At 40.7% G+C, this 24,484-nt stretch overlaps 1 protein-coding gene across 10 annotated transcripts in view; it reads right to left on the bottom strand.

Annotated features, from left to right (window-relative positions):
• Nucleotides 1–283: 283 nt before the first annotated feature.
• The window catches only part of LRRC3B (leucine rich repeat containing 3B), a 77,074-nt gene continuing 52,873 nt past the window's right edge, over nt 284–24,484 (bottom strand). For 8 of the 10 annotated variants that reach the window (XM_045200020.3, XM_045200023.2, XM_024565887.3 and 5 more), the window contains one exon: nt 284–1,557. In XM_045200020.3, the coding sequence (XP_045055955.1) occupies nt 614–1,393 (780 nt within the window). In that variant the 5' untranslated portion in view covers nt 1,394–1,557 and the 3' untranslated portion in view covers nt 284–613. Of the gene's footprint in view, nt 1,558–1,633; nt 1,727–17,236; nt 17,405–24,484 lie in introns of those variants that run through there. The other 2 variants (XM_053930007.2, XM_045200022.3) reach the window with 2 other exon arrangements.

The following is a 24,484-nucleotide window of genomic DNA, read 5'->3' as shown; positions in this document are numbered from 1 at the left end:
CTCTGCAGGACACCGCACTGTGTGTTATCACCTGGGCTCACCAAGGCTCGGTATTCTAAAGTCTGACAGATACTTTACTTGGTAAATAATTCGGCTATGGCTCCCCAGGGTACAGTAGGGTTTAGTAGCACATCATTCACTATGACAGCTCTTTAGGTTCACCATGGTTGCCCGTTTCCCTTTCCTATACAATTGGAGTAACTATTCCAATTGTATAGGAATTGGAATAAGTCACTCTGTTTTCCATGAATAAGTCACACTGTTATTGGAATAAGTCACTCTGTTTTCCATGGTTCAAAGTTAAGCTTTTATTTGGTTTTAAATTAAAAAAATAAATTTCATTATTAAATAGTGAGATGGCGCTAACTAATGTTCAGATAGTAGCTGACGCAGGGATATACCACCGGGGGCGGGGGGGTACAACGGAGGGGTGGATCACCTAAACTAAAATCATTTGTTATGTTGTCATGTCTGTTAAAAGTTCAACAGTGGCATAATTCAAAAGAAACTGATATACAAAGTTTTAAATGTTTACAACGGACGGGAGAAGTAAACCACTTATTCTACTGCAATTGCACACAAATTTCTTTCTCAATGCCAGTCAGTTTGGACACTATACCACAGTGCTAATGTCGTCGGGTTCATCTGCTTTCTTTTGCCTGCTTGGCAGGGATTTCAAGTATTCAAGGTGTCTGCGGGCATCCTCCTGATTTTGCCTCACATAATACACCACATAGGAGATCACCATGGTGAACCAGCCAAACATGGTGACCAGCATGGCATAATCGGTAGTTTTTTTAGGGAGGTTACAAAGGTCGGCATCATTGGCAGCATTGAGAAAGGGTCTCCCCGCGTGTTCATCCAACACGGAAGTCTTACAGATCACGTTGTGGGCCGTCTCGTGATTGGACGCCATGCTCCGCAGAACTTGCTGTAGAGTACAGTCGCAGTGCCAGGGGTTGTTGGCAATTCTGGCCCTGGCCTTCAGGTTATTGAAGGCGTTTTTGTGCACACTTTGAATCCGGTTGTCAGACAAGTCCAGAGTCTGCAAAGTTTCAGCTACTCCTTTGAAGGCGTGCTCGTCGATAAACTCAATGCCGTTTTTGGACAGGTTGAGAACTCTCAGTTGATGGAGGTCCTTAAAAATCTCATTGGGAATTGATGTGATCTGATTGGAGTCCAGATACAATAAGACTGTTTCAGGAGGAAGATCTCTAGGTATTTCCTTGAGATTTGCATTGCTGCAGGTGACATTTAAGCCCCCAGAGGAAGAACAAAGACAGCCCTTGGGACACATACTGGCAGAATGAAAGCACAGTATCATAAGAACAAAACTTTGTAGGAGGAGACACATGGAGAGGGAACGGGTCAACCACAGGTCTACCAGATTCATGCTGGAATGTCAGCATAATCACAGGCCCATTCCTCATTTACTCCGACAAACAAGCGTGGCAACGGTTCCAGCCCTGTCCCCACCGTTGATTTCCTTTTTGCGTGGTTCAAAAGGCTGCCACTAATACATGCGTCTCTTCATTATTCCTGTCCTTGCTTGGATACCTAAAGGAAAGGGAAGCAGATGCCATTAGCTCTTTTGCAAAGGGAAGTACGTTGCAATTAAAAGTACTCTCAGCACCTGGCATTCTATGTGGGCAGGAGAGTTGGTTATGCAGGTAATTTCCATGAACACCACTGGGAGTTATCTGCGTAATGGGAATCTCCAGTTCAAATCCCAGTTGCTGGGGGAGAATACTGTCAATAAATGAAAACATTTTTGAATTAGGTTGCCTTGTTTTTAGTTATGCAGAATTAGAGCAAACAGTCTAGATTTCTCTCATCTCTACCGATTCTTCTGAACCCATTCTAACTTCTACAGCAATACATTTTAATTACACCCTTCTCCCTACAATAACATGCATTAATGTGAGTTAGCCCTGCATTTGGGCTGCAATGAAAAATAGCAATAGTATTTCACAGGTAGTGATTAGAAATAGCAGTATCTCTCATGGCTTCTGACATTCCAATTTTGCATATTTTCTCTTACTTGAAATAAGAAATGAATGAGTGCATTCCAACCTTCACAACAAAATGTTGCTAGGGACTGTCAGCCCAGAATCTCCAAAAGAGTTACCTCCCCTGTAACCTCCTGAGATTACATCATACCTGGGAGGATGCCCTTAACTGAATTGCAAAGGGTTCTCTGTTTTCTAAACAACATATCCCCTCCCCAATAGATCTTTAAATATGACACATACCTCCAAGCCTTTAAAAATTGTTTTTAAATTAATTTTTATAGAAAGAAAGAGAGAGAGGGAGAGAGAGAGAGAGATAGATCTGTTGTTCCACTTATTTATACATTCATTGTGTGTGCCCTGATGAGGGATCCAACCTGCAACCTTGGTGTATCGGCATGATGCTCTAACCAACTGAGCTGCCCAGCCGGGACCTCTCTAAGGCTTTTAAAAATATAATATGAGAAATAAATAATAGCCTCTAAGATTTCCCCAATAGCCTATTATTTCTTTCCAGTCATAAATACAGTGTGGGGCAAAAGTAGGTTTACAGTTGTGAGTGCGAAAGACAGTTTATTCTTACATTACTATTTATTCTTTATTGTATTATTTTCCATACAAACAACTGTAAACCTACTTTTGCCCCACCCTTATATTATTAGTGTTTGAAGGGTCCTCAGAAATTGCAAAAATCAAGTAATATGAGCAAGGTTATGAGCTTACTCAAAAACAGAGATGAGAATATAAGTTAACCTTCAAAACCCTTTCATGCAGAGAGGAGAGGCATTTTTGCAGCCAGTTTGCAGAGGAGGTAAGTGGATCTGGGAGAGATTATGTGACTTGTCCAAGGTCAAACAGCGTGTAGGTGGTAAAGAAAGGACTCAGGCCAAAGACTTTGTTCTGACTCATTAATCTCGCAACTCTTTCTGCTACCTCCACAGCTCTGTCCCAAATCCATCTGTTCCAGAGGACAGTCCGAATCCAGGGAGCATTGCTTGTTGTGATTTCTGATGCAGTTATGTTGCAGCTCAGTCCCAAATGGAGGCCCCGTGGAGCTCCATAGAGGCGAATCTCTGCCTTGTGCAGGGATTCCATGCCTGACTTCAGAGGATTCTCTCTCAGGACTGGAGAAACCTTCAGCCCTCTTACAGAATTTGAGCAGGAGCAAAAAATGACTCTCTGCACACTTATCTTTTCTAAAGATCCCAGATGGATAAATACAGAGGAAAATGACTCCAAATGTCACCAAACTCACAGAACACAAGATTAATGTGAGCTGAAAACATAATGAACTGGGTTGTTAATCATGGAGAAAATGAGATTAGTGACAGCAGACTCGTGTGGATGTGCTTTTGGAATCCTGAGTCCCTTAAATGCCAGACAGTACGAAAGAAGGACCCCTAGGCTTACTAAGCCATCCATCAATAGCTCATTTCACTTGCAGTGAAATTTTCTCTTCCTTCCATGTTGTCCTTCAAAAGTAGCATTTCGGGATTGCGTCTAGGAATTGTCTAAATGGGAGAGAGAAAATTAATAGGTATGGAGGGGAGGACACTCAGAAGCAAGGGGGCGGCAGAAAGACAAGGCAAAGGGTGCTAGGAGAGGCACATAGGAGATGGGGGAAATGAATGTGGCTAGACAAAATCAAGGGTGTCCATGTCATTAGCAACTTCCATCAACTGAGTACATATGGCTAGCCTAAATCCTGCTGAAAGGTGGGAAGCCTCCTCTGGTGGACACTCCACATCTCTCCAGAGACAAATTAAGAACCTATCTGAAGAAGTGTATGTTCTAATTTAGACTATAAGTTTCATGAAGGCAGAGACTTGTTTTGCCTCAAAGAGAAACAATAGTAAACAGAAAGCAAAAAGTATACTGGGTTTGTATTGCAGCTTGGATCTTTATTAGCAATGTGCTGCTGGGCAAGTTGTTTAACCTAACTAAACCTCACTTCCCTTATCTTCATGTAAAGATTTAAAAAACACCTAATTACAAAGTTGATTTGAGCATTTTATGAGATAATCCATGTGAAGCACTTAGCACAATTCTTAATAGGTAGTATGGAACTCAATAATTATTAGCTATAGTTACTATTATTATCCTAGACACATTCCCAACTCCTAGCATAGTGCTTGACATGTAGTAAGGGCTAAATACCTATTGTATGAATGAACCAATGAAGTACTGAAGCATCTAGCTGTGTTTATTCTTCCTGATGGTAGTTACTTTTATTATTTTTAACATAAATATTGGCCCATGAAGTGTCTGTTGGTTTTACATCTCAACATGATGATTTTAGAAAAAGTCCTGAGTGCAGGTTCGTGGTTGATGAAAGGCAGAATGGAATTCTTTCTTAGTAGGCTCCTCTAGACTTAATCATGGTTTCTCCAGAATGGTCAATCCAGTGGTCACGGTCACAGACAAGAAATGGTTAGGGTATATCTTAAGTTTTCCATATCAAAGTGCAATCACTGTTGAAATGGCATCCTTCATGCCCCTAATGGTCTGCTTACACACTAGATAGAATACCTATTAGGAGTACAAATTCAGAGTATCCTTTGCAGTCAAAGAGGCTGGACTCAAACTCAGTAATTCATTCTTCTTCCTATGATGTTTGATAAAAGGAACATGAAAGGTTTGGGATTGCCTAGATTGCTGGAAGCTATGACTCAGCCTCTAGAGCCTCCACACTTAGCCAGGACAAAGAGACAAGAGATGCAGGATGTAGAGAGCTCAGCCTTTGGATGTCCACTAGGTAGAAAGTAAGACCAAAGATATTGAGCAAGGTCATCTTCAGCAGGGAGGATGGAGGAGCTGCCTCTTCACTCTATTATGCTGAAGTACTATTTTACAAAGGGATTGCCATATTGTTATTGCCCTAAATTACTGGATAGGTCCACAGTGGTTCTTGGAACAGGAAAACATGGGGAAATGTGCCTCAGAGTAAAAAAAGTGAGTATTCTTCTGATACTGGTTATTGTGCAGCAGAGTACAGAGCTAAAGAGGAGCCTGAAAACCTCAACCTCCCTCCTGCTCTATTTCCAGTCAGGTCTACCCACAAACCCAAAGTAGCAAACAAAGAGTGGGTAGAACATAGAGAAGGCTTGAGGTCCCACTGGTTTGGGCAACAATAGTAGCAGCAGTCACTGCCTGTCCTTCTGATAAGGAACAAGACCTATCAAAGGGACAGACCAAATTCAACAGCATCTTTTCTACTTCCTAACTCCCCATCTGCAATCCTCAACCCATTAGACTACTCTATCCTTATCCCCTCATCTCCTTCTAATACATCTGGGGCAATCAGGAAGCTATGATATTTCTGGATGTGGTGTCCAGGGATGAGCTGTGCCTCCAAGGACGGCCATTTTATCCCTAGTCACATGCCTTGCTTATATTGTCCTTCATCCATGCTTCTGAGCTATAGGAATTAATGCCGGATTGGGTGTAAACCACCAAGTACTATTTCCAGGAGGAAAAAAAATGGGGCCATTGACAGACTGACTGAGAAGGCTTTTCTTTCAGTGGTTGAATAACAACTCTGCTTTCCTTTCTATTTCTGTCTTCTCATCATTAGGAGATTCTCAGGGTTTCTAACCCCCAACCTTTCATTAACTCTTATGAGATAACAGAGTGCACCAATTCAGAGAGAAATACCAGACAGTCCGATTTCTTCCAATTACATGCCATGTAATTCTGCTATGAAAAAATAATTTATTTAAAAAAAACAGAAGAGAAGTTCTTTCAATTGAAGACATACAATTCAGGTCAATGAGAAAAAAACTCATAAATTTAAAGTTAAAATTAAAACTTCTGTATGACAAAAAGTAAGATCATACATAAAGTGAAAGATGATTTAAAAAGAAGGGCTGATTTTTTTTAACGTAAAGAAGTTCTTACAAAAGAATAAGGAACTGATCCAACAGAAAGATAGACAGAAAAATCACCAATAAATTGGATGAAAAGAGTCTTGATCTCACTGAGAGTAAACTAAATTCAAGTTAACATAACCTATCATGTTGGTTTAAATTCGGAAAGTGTCAATAAAAGTGGGAAGAACAAAGCACCCTCAAACACTTGATGAGGGGATCAGTGGGGCACTCTTTCTATATGAGCAATTTAAGAACATCTATCAATGATTTAAAATTTAAGAAAAAGATAGACTGACTTGTACTGATGTAAAGTTCTCCAAAGATGGCCACAAAAAGCAGCTTGCACAAAAGGGGGCTCTTGGTGCAGCCACAGCAAAAATTATAACTAGACTACAAAACAAATATCACCCTGAACTGTCAGAAAATTGAGCTGTATGAAAGTCCAAGGAGTTAAAGAAGCCACATTCATCTAGACAGGCCACATTACTAAGACATGAGTCAAAGCAGCTCTACCAAACACACAGAAACAAACACAGGGAGGCTGCCAAAATGAGGAGACTAGGAAATATGGCCCAAATGAAAGAACAGAACAAAACTCCAGGAAAAGAACTAAGCAAAATGGAAATAAGCAATCTATCAGATGTAGAGTTCAAAACACTGGTTATTAGGATACTCCAGGAACTCATTGGGTACTTAAACAAAATAAAAAATATGTTGGCAGAAATGAAGCTTACACTAAGTGAAATAATGAAAAATTTACAGGGAACCAACAGTGGAGGTGATAAAACTGAGAATCAAATCAATGATTTCGAACATAAGGAAGAAAAAAATTCAATTACTCTATCCAGGAAAGCTATCACTTAGAATTGAAGGACAGATAAAGTGCTTCCCAGACAAGGTAAAGCTAAAGGAGTTCATCATCACCAAGCCCTTATTATATAAAATGTTAAAGGGACTTATTTAAGAAATAGAAGATCAAAATTATGAAAATTAAAATGGTGATAAGTTAATAACTGTCAACAGTTGAATCTAAAAAACTAAGCAAACAAGCATACAGAACCAGAATCATAGATATGGAGATCAGTTGGAAGGTTATCAGTTGGGAGAGGGAAGGGGGAGAATAGGGGAAAACCTGCTGGGATTAAGAAGTACAAATTGACAGGTACAGAATAGATAGGGGGTTGTTAAGAACAGTGTAGGAAGTCGAGTAGCTGAAGAATTTATATGCAGGACCCATGGACATGAACTAAGGGAGGGGACTGTTGGAGGGAAGGGCGGTACCAGGCAGAGGGTACAGAGGGGGAAAATTGGTACAACTGTAATATCATAATCAATAAAATATATTTAAAAAAGGGTTCTTATAGCCTAATCCCATTTGTGTAAAAAGTTTAAAAAGAGAAGGTAAATATGAACTGTACATATGTAATTTCTACATTTACATATGCATAGATCATTTCTAACGGATGTATAAGAACCTATTAATAGTGGTTAACTCTGAGGGGAGGAACTTGGGGATGGCAGGGGAAAAGGAATTGTCTTTTTATTTTATACCCTCTGTATGGTTTTAACTTCTTATGGTATGAAGGTGTTTTGTTTATTTTTGTTTTACAATAAAGATTTAAAAGATTTAACACGCAGAAAGCCACTTGTGAGTACATAAAAGGTTGATAAAATGGCAATAGATACATATTTATCAACAATTATATCCAAAAAACCAAAATAAATGAACAGGCAGGGCAGACTCATAGATACACAGCATGTTTTGATGGTGGCCAGCTGGGAGAGGGATTGAGGGGTGGGGGCTTGGGTGAAAAATGTGAAGAGATTAAGGAGTACAGATTAGTAGTTACAGAATAGTCATGGGGATGTAAAGGGCAGCATAGGGAATACAGTCAATAATCTAATCACTATGTACGGTGTCAGATGGATATGAGATTTTTTTTGTTATTACATAACTTAGTAATTTATGTAATGTCCGGTCACTTGGATGTATACCTGAAACTAATATAATAATGTATGTCAACTGTAATTGAAAATGAAAAATGACACAATAAAATTAAAATTAAAAAAGAGTTGGGACAGTGGTGGCCAAGAGGGTCAGGCAAATGAGAAGACAATGAAATTTTAAAAGCTGAATGTATTTCAACGTGAGAGACTGAGTACACCAAGGGGCAATCGTGAGGCCATACATAAAAATAAAAGTCTAACTCACAACCTGCAGCAACCAGCCCACATCAGCCAGGTCTTCTTGATCAGTACTAATTGCCCGCTTTCCTAATTTTTGTGCCTGTTTCCAACTTCAGAATAACCAGGGACCGCCACATCTGCTCCCCTAACAAACCCCAGAGGATGCTCTGATTCTAATTAGCGTGCTGCCAGCTTCCCCGTGCCAAAAGCCTCCATCAGGGCATACTGAAGGCTTTTGTTTTCCCCACTATACAGCTTTTACACTTTCCTTCCCGCATTTGATTCTCTGCCAAATGCAAGGGATCATGGTTAAGTCCCTTGCTATAAAAAGCTTGGAAAAAATGGCCTTTGCTTGATCTCCTTTGGGTAGTGTTTGTTTATTTTCACAAACACTAAAGTTTGAGTATGTGATATTTTCAGTGCAATATTTCCAAAATTAGCTTTATAACCTACGACAAAAATTATATACTTATTTTTTAATATGGTCAGATTTTTTTAAAGCTAACTATGGGTTGCATGAGCCGTCAATGTGTGTAATTCCTGACCAGAAATTTAGGGAGGCTTGGGGCCTGAATACTTCAGGTGAACAAACAGTTCAAGTAATTTTCTCTACTGCTGCTCTTTGAGGTCATGTTCATAAATACATCTCCTTCCTTCACATCTTTAGCACTGAGGCCTGCCGTGAATTTTAGTGCTGCTCAGCCATGAATTTTAGTTCTACGTGTCTATTCACAACCACCTCTCACCAGAAGATTCCGCCAGGGGTTCAAACTGGGCATACCTAAAAGTAAAATCATTTCCACCCTTCATCTCCACCCAGTTACCTTCCTCCTCTACCATAAATCACTTGTTCTTCCCTCCTGATTTTCTTAAAGTTTTTATTTTTATTCTCCCTTCTATATCTCCTATACTTTATATTTCCACTGCCTCTTTCCCATCCAAACCTCCATCATAGCATTCTGAATGAAAGCAGAAGAACCTCCTTTCCAGACTGCCCACATGCAGTCTTGCCCTGGTCCCATTCCCCTCTAATGTCAGGGTGAAGGAACACTCTAAGCATGTATTCCCGCTGCTCAGAAAGCTTTACTGACCCCTATTGCCCACAGCAATCTTCCTCTGCCAACCCTATCTCCCACCGCACTTCCTTACCCAGCACAGAAAACTGAGCTCAGTAGCATAAATCAGTGACGAGAAAGCTGAAATGGCACTTGAAATATGAGATTTATCAGGAGCCATCCTCACTGAAGAGCTCTACAGCTTGGAATAGCTTTCCTGGCTTCAAATCCAACTATGCCGATCTGGCCCACGAGTCATTTAGGTGGCCCATTCCTGACAGCAGTCGATCACGCAGTTAAGGATATGAACTGGTAAGGCAAACAGATACAGAGGGACATTGAGGATCTTTATACTTAAAAGAGTATAATCTGCTTGCAGATCCAGAATTGTTTAAGGCAGGGAGCTCCCTAAACCTCCAAACGCTCCCTTCTCTAATATCCTAGCCTACTCTATTATTTATCATTTTCTACTCAAATTAAAGACATCTGTTTATTTTTACTATCAGACCATGCGATTTCAGAGGGCAAGTTTGGTGTCTTACACATTTTTATATTCCCACATTGCCCATGGTAAGGATTTAATAAATATTATTAAAATGAATTAGGACCCATTCTCATTTGATCATAAAACAGTTGTCATTAATTTCACATTTATTACATGCCAGGTATTAATTAAGTGATGACCTCATTTAACAGGGTGGTAAAATTGAAATTCTGACTAGGTTCCTGGTTCAATGGATATAGAAATCCGAAGTGAGGGGTCAAGTTGCCACGTGAATGTCAGTTGGTACATGTTCTGTGGGTCCAACATCTCCTTGCCCACTTTGAGGGCAAAATGCATCAAGACACACCTGTCCTGTCACCTTCCCTAGAAGAGGAGAGTTATCACATTACCCCTAGAGCTGGGGGGCAAAATGTCCTAAAACAAGAACCAGGTTGATTCATTGTTTGGTGAGGGAGGTGGGTGATGTTTCCATGTTGGGGTGAGCCTTTACTCTCAGAGTTTATCAAACAAGGGAAGGGAACCTATTTCCTATAGGTTAGATATGGCCATGTTGAGAAATGAGATCCCGAATGGAGAATATTTTGTGTTCCAGATCTCATTTTCACGTACCAACTTTTCCTTTTGAAACCTATTTCATAAAATAAACATTTAAGCAAACCCTCGATATATTAGGGAGAAAAAAACAACAACTCTTATGAACACATTGCCTCCTTCCTACATGATCTGATGCCCATAGCTCTCCAGGGTGGATTTAAAAGTTCTTCCCATCAGGAACACACTGGAAAAACAACCAACAAACAAAAATTACTTTTTTTGGACCCACAATCTTTCTTGCTGTGGGTACCAAACATAGAATAAGTATAAGACTATGTCTTTGCTAACATCTGTATTTATTACTCAACACGCTGCAAGTTTATAGAGACTGTGTGGGAACTCACACATCTCAGTTCCTTTCTGCTATTCTATTCTTATTTCCCAGCAAGTGCCTATGGCATTAACAACGTGATAGCTCTGCAAACTCTTAACACATAATCGACATAAATGTAGATCCCAAAGGCTCATCAGGGTCCAGAGGCAACTAGAAAGCTGCTTTTAGAAAGCGCTAACTTAGGCTGGAGTGTTGCATTTCAGAGCGGGATGAATGACTGTTACCATTATTAAAAAATAGATCCTGCTTAACCTTATCCATTGATTGGGTCAGAAGGGTACAGAATTGAGATCTAAAACCAGGGTCCAGAAACTAGATTCAAACCTTCTGAGGAATGAATTCCAGGAATTGAGCGAGTACTCACACATCCATGCCTTAGCTGCCCGAGGACTATGACCAGTAATAGTCACCTCATTGGTCTCATAGTTACAATGATAAAATGAAATAAATATATGTGAGGTGTGTTTCAGAAACCATCAACAATCATTCAAAGATAATATTCTATTATGGGTTGCAGTATTTAGTCGTTTCCTAAAATGTCAGGTCATTCTCATTCTAGAGCCTTATATATATTTTTTCTTAAGCATAATCAACTAGGAAATGATTCCCCTGCAGTGGTCCCCAACATTTTTGGCACCAGGGACCAGTTTTATGGAAGACAATTTTTCCATGGGGGACTGGGAGGGGTTCGGTGGGGGGGGTACTGAGGGGTGGAGACAGGAGTCCGGAGCTCAGGTGGTAATGCAAGCAGTGTCCATGGAGAGGAAGGAGGGAGGTTGGGGACCCCGGCTATACAGTATTTATGCCAAAATACATTTAACCTGAATCTCACGGATAGAAAAGGAACTCACCAGCCGAGAACTTCAGACATTGTACAGGGTGACTAGGGCTTTTCAATAGTCACGGGAGGGAAATAAGAGAAAACGAAAACAGGCTGCAGAGATGTTATAGATGAAAGGAAAAAGAGACGTGACCACTAAAGGCCATGCAAATGGACTTCTGGAATTTAAAAAAATGCTAGAAAAGGTCACTATTGGAACAATTGGGTAAAATATTAAACACAAACTATATGTTAACTATTATATCAGATTTAAATTTCTTGAGCTTTCTCACATGAGTAGGAAGGAGAGCCTGTTTGTTTTTAGGAGGTACACGCTAAAGTATTTTGGGGTAAAGTGAAATGACAACTGCAACTTTCCTATCATCCAGCAAAAACAAAACTATGTTTATAGGTGAAAAGAGAGACAAATGTGGCAAAGAATTAACAATTGGTAAATGAAAAGTGACATATAGAAAAGGGTTCATTGTACCAATTTTTCAATATGTCTGAAAGTCTCAAGTTTTTAAAATGAAAATTGGGAGGAAGAGAGAGTCTATGCTTAACAATAAACAACAACAAAACCGAACTTTATGAACTTCAAGAGGAAGAGAAAGCCCATTTTTGGAGTACTAGTCAAAGTGTGGCCTATATCCTTGTAGTGACACAAAATGGAAACCCAAGGTAAAAATGAGCATTTTTGTAAAAAATTGCATTGCATTCTTAGCCTAGAAAAAGGGCTGGCACATTGACATAGCACACATGTGTGGACCTGTTTTTAATCGGGCTGCATGGCTACTTACTAATCATGTAACCTCTCTATCCCAACATTTTCTCAACTGAACATGGAAGGTAATAATAGCCTCCTCCTCAAAGGGGTTTTATAAGAATTAATTAAGAAAGCACATATAAAACACTTAGAAAATCTTTTGTTACCTGATAAACTCTCAGCTAGAGTTGCTATTATTGTTATTTCTATTACTACTATTATTGATATCACCATCATCCTCCTGATCATCAACAGGGGGTCTACCTTCCCCTTATTCCAATAAATGGAATAATTCTGAAGGTGGCTGACATTCCCTAGGCATCTACTGTGTGCAAGGCACTTGACCAAATGATTTGATTTTAAGATGGGAAAAGTTTTTCCCCAGAGTCTCCTCATATCTGCTTTAGATGAATTAGATGGTGAGGTTTGGGACTTTGAGCTGATGATATTTAGATGAGATTTTGAATTTTGAATGGTTGCTATAATGGGTTAAGACTTTTAGGAATGTTGGGATATGATGAACATATTTTCCATGGGGATGGATGTGAATCTTAGGGGGCCAGAGAGTTGATTATAGCAGACTGAAAAATGTCCCCCAAAATATCAAAGTCCTTATCACTAGAACCCATAAATGTAACATTTTATGGTAAAAGAGACTTTGGAGGTGTGATTAGGGATTTTGAGATGAAGGGATTTTCCTGGATCATCTGGGTAAACCCTAAATGTAATTACAAATACCCTTATATGAAGGATGATTGGGATAGTCAGCACAGAAGAGAAGGAGGTAATGTGACTACTAAAGTGGACATTGAAGTGATGTGGCCGCAAGCCAAGAAATGCTGGCAGCCACGAGAAGCTGGAAGCAGCCAGAGAGAACTTCTCCCCTAGAGCCTCTGGAGGGAATGGGCCCTGCTGACAAACTATTTTGGTCCGATGGAACTGATTTCAAAGTTCTGGACTTCAGAACTGTAAGCCAATAGATGTGTGTTATGTTAACCCACAAGGTTTGTGGTAAGTTGTTACAGCAGCCATAGAAAATGAACAAAGTCCTAAGTGGGGGAAGAGAACTCAAAGTCAGTTCCATCCAACTTCCCATTACAGAGGGTCAAGGAATTCTGCTCTAACTAAATGCCTAGCTTAGCTCAGAGCCTCCTCACATCCAAAGGAAGAAGACAAGAATATCAGATTATAAAATGGTCACTATCTAATATAATAAAAAGTATTCATTATTAGCAGAGTGAAACTTTTTCAAATTTTCAGAATTTTTAAAAGATCCTGTGAAAGGGCTACCATACAACTTAGTGGACAACAATATATTTACATGTTCACTGATGATGCACCTCTGTTCTTCTTAGGCTTTAGGCATATGGTGAAATCACTGCTCTGTGAACGACTTTCTAAGCCCTAGAGAGCTAAATAACCATCTAGGGATGATGTATACCAAAGATGCATAATAAAACAGAGATAGAATAATTGGCACGTCCCCCATAATGTGTGTGTTGGGGGGGTTCATAAAATTTACTATACAAACAGGGACACTGACAGTGAAAAGCAGTGTCCCTGGGACAACAGGCTCACACGGAAACTGTTCCAGACGAAATGAGACACAAGATCCTATTATTATACACAACATCCTTAAGAGTGAGGAGAGAGCCTAGCCAAATCTACAGAATGCCATTTCAAAAGAATGTGTCAGTCCCTGACTAAGACTAAAACAATTTTTATTCAGGGCTCACAGTCTTCCTAGATATCAGAGTGAATCATCTTCCATGGACTACTAACTTTTAATTTTATAAATAATAGTATAAAACAAATATAATTTTTATAAATTAAAAAGGCTATCCAGAATTCAAACATCTAAAAATCAAATATATTATTCTTCCAGGACTTATAAAATATGCACACACACATCTCATTTTATAATTGCCATTTTAGCATAGGTAACATTTTTTTTTTCTTTTTCAAGGTTCTAAATTGTCATGACATTTACCATTTTAATACCTGCATAATGCCCCAGCAAATGGAATTGTATATTAGATATATTTAAACATTATTCTTTCATTGGATATTCTGTTCTTCTCCCAATTCGGCTGATAATTTACCATAAATAACGTGAAATTGAAATGCATGTTTAGAGTCTATACATTTTCCCTGTCAGATTATTTTAAGATAAATTCTGAGAGGTGAGACCACTTGCGTCAAAGGATTCTCAACTTCTCATCTGAAGTCTGTTCATGGTCTATAATCAGGGATGTCCAACGTTTTGGCATCTCTGGGCCACACTAGAAGAAGAGCTGTCTTGGGCCACACATTAACTACAGGAAGACTAACAAAGGATGCAGAGTTGTGCCATGGGGCAGGTGGCAGCTCCAGGAGGTGGAGTCTCTCTCCCCTGGTCTCATCCATTGTGGATCTTAGTCGTAATGTCACTTTAAGGACAACTAGCTCAGGCCATTTTCTCCCTGGTTAGAGCAGAGCAGACCAGGGAAGCAGGATACTATTTTTGGTCAAAATTGGTATTTAAAAAATCTGTTTATTTACAGCTCCTATAACATTTTCTTGGCAATAGCCCATTATTTTTCTTAAGAGGAGTTGCTGGGGGAAAATAATGCCCTGTACATTTTTTTTGTTTGTTTTTCATTTAAAACATGACTGTGCAAAGATAAGTACATAAGATTGTTTCTTCACTGAGGCATTGTTTATCATAGCAAAAGCAAAAAACAAAAATTAAAAAATAAACTGTACTCTAAAAATCCATCAGTCCATCGCAAAAAATTAAATGTGTACATCAGTACAAAAGAAAGAATCAATCTACAAATCTTGATTGAAAAAAGATCTCAAATATATATCAGGTGAAAAGTATACATGTATGATCACATTTATGTAAAGCCAAAGAAAACTATCTCTACAACGGATATAGTTTAAAAATTATGGAAGAACAACAAAAATTGATAATAATCTTACCTCTTGGGGATGGTTCTGGAGTTGATGGTATGAAGAACAATTTTTACTTCTTATCTTATACCTTTTTATACTATTGCAACTTTTGGCCCTGAACATGATCATCATAATAACTAGGTAATATAGAAAGGGATTAGCTAGTAGGCATTGACTGATAGCCTATTTTCTATTAGGAGTTACAGTGACTCCAAAACATACAGATGAATCACCCTGGGCAGTCATTGAAACGTTGTGAATCTGAGCAGTCTGTCTCAGTTATGGCACCACTGGGGGTTCTTGGGCAAGTGGATTAACTGCTCAGTTTTCTCAACTATAAATCAGAATAACATATCATGGGTTTCTGATATGATTCTGATAGTGCCTGTATCATAGCACATGTTAGACACATACTATTAACTCCACCTATACCTTCAAAGAGATCAGAATCAAGTTCAGATTTCCCAAGGGCTCTGTGGAATACTATGTGTCTGAGAGTTTTACCAAATGAACATTGAGAAGTCACATAAGTCTGAGAAATGTACTCTTTGAGAGTTACAATGGGCATCAGCCTTTTAAAGTTTCTGAAAAATTACAGCAAATTATTTCCTAAATGTCCCCCTGCTCAAGGGCCTCCCCATGCTCCATTATTTTACAGCATAACCACCCACAGCATATGATATTTGCTAATCAGATCAAATTAAACCACATTTACTACTACTCCTACTACTATACTCTTACTTTACTCAAATATTCCGGAGATGACAAACTTTGCAAATAAAAATTCTATTTGCACTTGACTGTCTCAGGCTTTACAATATTACCAAAGAAAAACACCCAACACCAAAAAAGTTAATCATCTGCAGCTATCACTAAGGATCATTTTGTTAAATTAAAGAAATGCCCCTTGATTAAAGCTATTCACGCCTGTCAGTAAAGGAAAAAGAATGGGTTAGAATTGTGTTTGAATTTTATTCTCTCCTGTTTCCTCTTCCTCAGACACTCCATTCATGTTTGAAAAGACTGTTAATGGCATGCTCCCTAAAGGCCTTGAAAACCTTAGAGTGGTGTCTCAGAGGACGCTGGTGTTAGACATACCTAAGTTTATCTAACTTTGCGTTCAACCACTTTCTAGTTACTAATTAGTGCTAATAACTCACTACTTACTATTTGCATGATTTTTAGGGAATGTTACTTAACACTGGATATTGATTTTTTATCTACAAAGGTCATGATAATTCTTATTTCAGATAGTATGGTGGATTGTTTTTAAAAAATGACTTCCACTATTCCTGATCCTGTATTATCCATACTCTTTTGCAATGTAACCTGCAAGCTCCTCCCATGAAGAGGTGGAGTCTACACCCTCACCCCTTGAATCTGGGCTGTCTTTGGGATTTGCTTTGACCACAGTGAGGCAGAAATGACATTATGCCAGTTTCAAGCCTAGGTCTTTCCAAGAGGCCATACGTACTCTTGCTTTTGTTCTCAGAATTGCCCCTTCCCCTAGCTACCATGTGAAAAATCCCTGGCTAGCCTGTGGGATGATGAATAATCATACAAAGGAGAGGCCTGTTGTCTCAGCAAAGGTACTCCAGCCTAGAGCCAGCCATACTCCAAACATGTGAGAAAGCCCAGCCTAGACCATCAGAGTCAACTCTCTGACCTGCATGCGACCACAGACTCAAGAGTGAGCCCAGCCAAGACCAGAAGAACCACCCGGTTACTCATGAATCTGTGAGCAATAATAAATGCCACTGAGCTGGGGGATACTGGTTATGTAGCAAAAGCTAGCAGATACACATGACTATCTGAACAATTAAAAAAGTTGATGTATTTATGTTTCTAAAATAGTTGATATATTTATGCTTATGACAAAGCTTATTAATATTTGTTTAACATATATATACTAACAACAAATAGAACAGTATGCTTCTTAATAAAAGTATAATAGATTTCATTCAAGAATGCTATAATTACTTAATGTTGAAGGACATTAGTAGTCACATGGTCATTAAAAACTAAATTGTTTAATTCTATTTGCTGACCATGATAGTTAATAATGTTCCAAATTGTTATGGCAACCTCCAAGTAACTCAGAAAAACTGGTACACAGATGAAAGATTTCCATCCAATTCCAAGGTGAAATCTGAATAATACCTTTAATTATCGCTTGCTCCCATATCCCTGGTGCCTAGCACAGTGCCCAGCATGGAGGCAGTGTTCCATCAGCGTGGCCCAGTGGTTAGGAGCAAGGCCTCAGGTGTCAGATTTTCTGAGTCTGATCCTACTTCCTTCAAGCCCTTTGCCTCGCCTCAGTTTCCTCACCTGCAAAGGAGGATAACAGCCTTGCTTACTTTTTTCCTTTGTAGTAAGGATTGAGTGAGACTCCTCAGGTAAATTACTTAGCATAGTACCCGGCCCACAGTCAGTGCACAATACACGTTGGGTATTTATTTCTCTCTGTGGAGTGACTTTTGTTTTAAATGGACTCCAGGACACAGAGCCTGTGCAGAATTTGGGGGCACGTGTGTGTAGCCAACCCTGGTGCTTGTTGGCTCCCTCAGGCGTTCAGGAGCTCTCTTGCAAACACTAAGACACACATCAAAGAGACGACTATAGAGAAAGCAGAGTTTCTAGAGATTCTGTGAAGAATTTAAATGTCGTGTCTCAGCAATTGTGATGAAGCAGGCTGAAATGAATAACACTGTATTAATTCAGGATCTATGGCCAGCACGTTTGATACTTACAGGTGTGCACTTATTATTTTGTCTGCAAAAGAGTCCATTAAACATAACCCACCATCCATGATGCAGGCATGAAAGGTGGAACCCCAAGTGACTGCTTTCTCCAATTTCCTTGTGGCCACCCACCATCAACAAGCCTGTCAGGCCTGTGCTTTCACACAAATTCACACCAGATAATTTGGCTGATGACCTGAGGCTGACATGTGGACCCAGATTTCAATTAAAGGTGAATAGACAACTTATTTGCACTCATGTTATCCTTCCTTGTAGAACCTCGTTATTTTCCTTCCCAGAACTCCTGTCAAACCAAGTAGAGAATTGCTACCCCTACAATTTGTTAACAGAAAACAAGGGGTATATAAATCATTCCCAACCTTCATGTAATTTGCCCTTGATTTCCCATTTAGATTCTTCATTGCGTTAAGCACTTTTGAATTGCATCTTCTCAATAATCTCATGGGGGATCCTAATCCTGTAAGATCAAAGTTTACCTCATTTATCCTGTGACGAGTATTTTCCCCAAAATGTATGTCCTCCTTAAACAAGAAGACAGAATGGAAAAACCAAGCAATATACACGGAATGATAGTCATACAAACCACTCGCCAGGGTATGACATTTAATTCTACCAGGGGGATCATCAGACAGGCAGCCTCTGTTTACCTAACTACGCTAATGGATGAATGAGGAAGCCCTTGTTAGATGATTGGATCGGATGTAGTCTAGAAATATTCTCGTCTCTTCCTGTTCTCTCCCTGAGCCCTCTACCTTCACAATTAAACATAGGCTTATCCCAAATATTTTTTAAAAGTCTTCCTTTAATAGTAAAGAAACGGCACAAAACATAAAATGAAGTCAGCACTGAAAAATGGTTTATCTTTTCCATACTGTGTGGTTCACTGAAGTTCTACAGGGAAATGTGAGGCTTGATTTACTTCTGGGAATCACCCGGAAAAATTAACGGCTACCCAGGGACATGGCTTGTGTCAACAACAAACCAAACACAACTTTCCAAACTCATTTAATTGTATGCAGGGTGCAGTAGTTCTCCCACTGTCTTCTTGCTCAGACATGATATGCCAGGTTACATAAAACTAAATTGGCATTCTCCATCCTAATATTTACTCTAGCTCAGTGAACCAACCAGCCAGGTGGGGAGCAGCAAAGAGTAAGACTCCATCCAGGCAAAAGTAAGAAAGTCAAGCAGAGGAGAGAGAGCATTTCTAAGATAAAGATACATAAACCCCAGTCTGTCTCCTCTAAATGCTTGTACAATTTTTAAAAAGAAGACCATAACTACTCACCCCAGCACTTCTTGCCCTTTCTCTCTTTCTACTTCAGCAATTTCTAAAGTCACAGGTGGGAGGGTTGGACATAGCAGGGCAGAACATCCATGTGTGGGTGAGCCTGTGGACCATCTGAGTGGTCCACAGGCATCCCCCCAGCTACCTTGGGACAAACAGCATAGTGCATGCTCGATGGAAGATCAGATGGCTGAAAACACAGCACAGTTTCTCAAGAACCTAAGAGTCTGAAGGGGTGGGGGATGAGGTCCTGGAAGGGAGCCAGCCTCCCCTCACCAGTGCAGAATTCCACATTCCACCCCATCTGCATGGCAGTTCCATGGAAATGGAGGTGGAAAGAGAGCCACTCTTGTGAGCTGAATTGTGAGCTGTTTCTTGTGCAATCAGGTTCAAAATAAAAATAGAGAGCCTCTTGCACTGGGGAAATGAAGAAGGCAGCACACAAGTCATGAAAACCGGCATCCAGCAAGATGAGGAGGATGACATCTCTGCTCCCCACAAGCCACCCAGGGATGGCCATGGTCAGAGGGGGCCATGCTCTGAGATGGCTTGCTATTATTAACATCAGGATGGGTCCTGGTGTCCCAGATGTACTGTCATTGAGTCTGTGACACTGGCTTGGCCAATGAGTTTCAGAGACATATAGTCAAAATATGAAGGTAAAGTATTTATAGGGAGCAAGTGGCAGAGAGAGGCTGAATCTGTACCAAGTGGATTTTTCACTTTAAATTTGCAGCATTTCCCTCTTTGTCTATACTGTGTCTCAGCTCTAGAAGGTAAGTCTGCATCCACAACCCCGAGGGACGTGGGGCGTCTGAGAGTCTACACGGCCTCCTTGTGCTCAGCTGCTGGGAACTCCCTGGAGCAGAGGCGAATCCAACAGGTCTACATACACCAAGTTCTCTCCAGCTGCAGAAACAGATGACACTCATCCCATGATGGGGAAACCACAGCCTTGGACACATGAAGCACTGATTTTTCTACTGTCTAGGTTATAGATTCTTGTCTGTTTGGGGGACTCAGGTAGGTCTGTTCAAAGTGACCAATAATTATATGGAGCAGAGACTGCCCTGCTCTTGTACAGCCAGAACTGGGAGGAGTGATAGAAAAGTGTACTCCAGGCAGTAATTATGGGAGTGCAAAGGAAATGGCCATTATTTTCTACTGGTGCTGGCGAATATTCCCCAACTAGACTGGACTTTTGTCCCTGGCACAAAGAACCAGCAAGACTATTATTCCCATGGTCCTTTATCCAAAATGGGTGCCTGTTTTCTGCAGGGGAGAATGACTCTTATCTCATGGCCAGAGAAGGACAGAGGCCTGGGTGTCCGGGTAGGAAAATAATTTTGGAGGTTCATCCCTTCCCTATTAATCTGTCATTGTAAAACTTCCATGTTTTGTCTTCCCATGTACACCTGGAGCACCTGAACCTTTTCTGAGATGACCAAGATGAAAGCTTCCATGAGGTGCCTTTATTGTGTCAACAAAAGGAAGACTGATAGAAATCTTTCCAGAGGCCACCTGTGGAGTGTCTTCTTGTTTGGTGGCACTATCCAGTAGCTGTGTGAATTAGAACCATGGGAGATGAAGGAGCTGGGGCTAATTCTTGATTATTCAAACTATGGGTTATCTCAACCTCTGAATTTTCTCCCTCTTCCACTGCCTCCTGCCTCCTGGGTCATTTTCACTGCTTGTTATCACCAGCACCAGAGGGAAGGCAGAGGAGATGAAGGGAAATGAAATTCAAATGAATCTCTCCTGCCACTTGTTGGCAGCTCAGCTTGCAAGTATACAAGGGGGAGGCAGCTGCAGCTCTTCTGTGGGTTTCGGTTCTTCATGCTATTCTTGTCCCCCCTGCTGCCAGGCAATATCGAGTGGGCTGCATGGAAATGATCTGTGGGATGAAAGAAGAAAGGAGGGAGGGGGGAAGCTCCCTCCAACAGTACCTTCTCCAAAGAATAGGAAAGGGAATTATATGCTCAATGGCAGCACGCCACACAGATTAGTCCAAATTGTATTAAACAAACTCCTGTTTGGAAGCATCTTATCCCCTCAGAACTAGAGGAACAGCGATGCTGAGACCGTATTTAGAGCAATTATAATGCAGAGGATGCACTGATTGTCATAGCAGCACAAAAGAAAATGAGAAAGTATTCTTAAAAGAGCATGTCAAGGACAGCAAAAGCAGAAACAAGCAAAGACTGTCTCCAAACCTTAAAGAATAACGAAAAGAGAGAAAAATACATTAAGATGTTTAAACCCACTCTCACCAACACAGATAATATGGCAGGGGGAGGATGGAACCCTTGAGCAGAAGCAAATGTCCTCCTCTTTCTGAGTTTATAACACAGGAAGGGATTGGACTATGGTTACCAATGTCCTATCCTGATCTGTGATGGACACTGAAATGTGCCACCTAGCTGCCCCTGCCATGAAGGGCTTCTCCCAGTTGCTGGGAATGCTGGTGGCAGAGAACCTCCAGCTACCAGATGCCTTGGTGCATGTGTCCATGGCACACTTAATACTTTGCCTTCCAGCCGAATGACTGACCACATCCAATGGCTAACTAATATAGGAAAACAAAGGCCTGGCCATCTTGGCCTAATGTGGGTCAGCTCTGAAGGGCCATTCTAGATCCAGGGCTGCCTGTGGTGATGGCTGAGGCTACCACTGGGTCTGCATCACAGCTCAACTTCGCCCTCTCTCTAATCCATCCCATCCCATCCACAAACGTTGATCTCAGGGGTTTCTCTTAATAAGCCGCTTGCATATGGAATCCCATCTCTAGAGTCTTCTCCTTTACAAGCTCACTATGCAGTAATCACTATTTCTTTCTCATCCTGCCTGGGATGTACAGCTTAACACTTTTTCTGAGGTGAAGATTCACGCTTGTGTACGCTGTTGGTGTATGTAAGAAGAGACGCTATGAAACCAGATAAGAAGAAATGCAAGTTGGGGGTGGGGTGGGAAATGCCAGTGAGAAAAAGGCTTTCAATGAGATGAATGGAAATAGAATAAAGAGATTTGGCTTCACATTTATTATTAAAAGAATCAGTATTGAAGTGACCATAAGGAACATGAAACACCAAAAAGTCACAACTATATCAGTCAAGAAATGCTTATGGCGCCCATATCAGGTCCAAGCATTGGGAGGAAAATAGTGAATGGGGACAGCATGGTGTTTACCTGGGAAAGGTAAGGGGCATAGTCTGTGTGAATCCCCTACTGTAGCTCAACCCATTAATGAGCAAGTAACCTTTTTGGCTAAGCCAAGGAACACGACATTTACTATTGGGGGGAAGTGCTTGCAGTATAATCTTAGAGAATGTTTGCCACCAGATGAAGACATCAATAGCAGAGAGACTGGACTGAATTATTGATTGATCTGGACACACTCCCCCACTGAATGTCATTAGACACAGCCTTTAGACCCTGCGTCTGGGAGGAGTAAAACGGGATACAGCTCAATCAATGGAGACTCATGAAACCAAGATCTTCTGAATTGTCTTAGAGGAGTTTTCTATCAACTGAACTGCCTAAGAAATTGAAGATAGAGCCAAAAAATAGAATAATATGCAGCTATTTTTTTAAAAAGGTGAACACACACACACACATGCATACATAAAGGCACATACGTAAAGTTCACCACAGCCTAATATTAAAAGATAAAAAAAAGTCAGTTGTAGAATAGTGTGCACAGCAGTATAATTCCATTTTCATCAGCAAATACATATATAGCATGAGAAGCTACACCAGGTAATTTCACAGTTACTAACTCATTGAACACGCATAATCACCTTTTAAGAAATTTACAAATATAGGCTCCATTTTCCAGGTGAAGAAATTGAAGCATAGAGAAATTAGCGAATGTGCCCATGGTCGCAGAGCTAGCAAGTGGCTCAGCCAGAACTGGAACTGCTCTCTCTCATCAACACACTGAAGAGGGCCTTTGCAAGGAGGAAGTATAGTGACACCACCGAACATCTGGGTGAAGTCTTAGGGTTTACCACATGTTTTACAGAGGTGTGGCTGTCATTACAGTGCTCACAAAAAAAAAATTCAGTGCTCCTTCTGGGAACTAGCAGGAGTGCCCTTCTCCATCCTCTTTGAAGTTCGGTGTGGTCATGTGACTGCTTCAGCTAATGAATTCTGAGCAGAACTTAGGTAGTTTTTAAGCACTGCCCCCCACCCCCAACATCTCACCCCCTTCCATCTTCCTGGATCAGTCCATAGCTGGGAAAAGCAGATACCCTCACTGACTCATGCTGGACAGGTAGTGCAAATAAGAAATAAACTTCTTTGCCTTTTTAAGCCACCCAAACGGGGCTTATTTACTACTGCAGCATCACCAAGCCCATCCTCACCATTACAGTTGCTTAACCTCCTTCCACATAATAGTAAGACGGAAAGCCCTTTGGCAGCAGATACTGAGGGTCAAGAATCCTTTTAGAAAAAAAAGGACACCTTGAGCTAAGTTAAGAAGGCAAGAAAGTATACTTGAGTAGGTGTAAATACCCAGTGCGTGTGTGAATACTGAAGTGAGGACCAGGATAAAATCTGAATGCTGAATGCCATGTGAATAAGGAGTTCATTGTGAACTTAGGAAATATAGAAAGTTATTAAAAGAAGTGGGGCAAAGGACCAGAAATTGTCAGAGAAAAGATAGAAAAGTGTAAGTGTAGATGCAGCATGTGTTATGGTCAAGGCCAAGACATCACCGAGATTTTCCTACCAACCTGTCCAATTCCTGATGCCACACAGTCCTTTAGATGCCACACAGATTAAGACTCAGACTGGATTTCATGGGAACTAGCTGCACGGGCCAGTCCCATGCAATCTGCTTTCACCTTTGGGTCCTTGGCCACTATCAGAAAATGCAAAGCCTTCCCAGAGAGGGCTGGAACTTTCCCAACTTTATTTTTAAAAAGAGAGAGAGAGAAAAAAAAGACACCAAGGGAATGTTCACCCTGTTGTGATCCTGACTGCATAACCAACAAGCCATCAACACTGGCTCATCTACCAGCAGAAACGGGACAAACCCACAGCAGACAATTCAGCCAGAGCGTTCTGTGACCGTATGGAAAGGAACAAGCCTGTAGACTAAGGATCAGCCAGTGTCAGACATTACCATGCCTTACACTCAGAAGAGCCCAAGGAGCTGGCTCCAAGATTTGCCTGGCAAATTGCTGGAAAGTAAGAATAGAGGTTTAGTCACGAGAAATTCTGCTGCAGGTAATTTAGGAAAAGTGGGTGTCCCAGCTCTGTGCAAATAAGCAGAGGAATACAAAATGGAAGCTTGGCCGGGCTGCTCCTGGAGCCAGCACTGATCACTAGTGGGCTACAGCGTGGTGGACACTG

Source organism: Desmodus rotundus, chromosome 8 (assembly GCF_022682495.2).
Source record: "Desmodus rotundus isolate HL8 chromosome 8, HLdesRot8A.1, whole genome shotgun sequence".
In the NCBI taxonomy this organism is placed as follows: Eukaryota; Metazoa; Chordata; class Mammalia; order Chiroptera; family Phyllostomidae; genus Desmodus; species Desmodus rotundus.
This window is presented reverse-complemented; position numbering and strand designations above follow the sequence as displayed.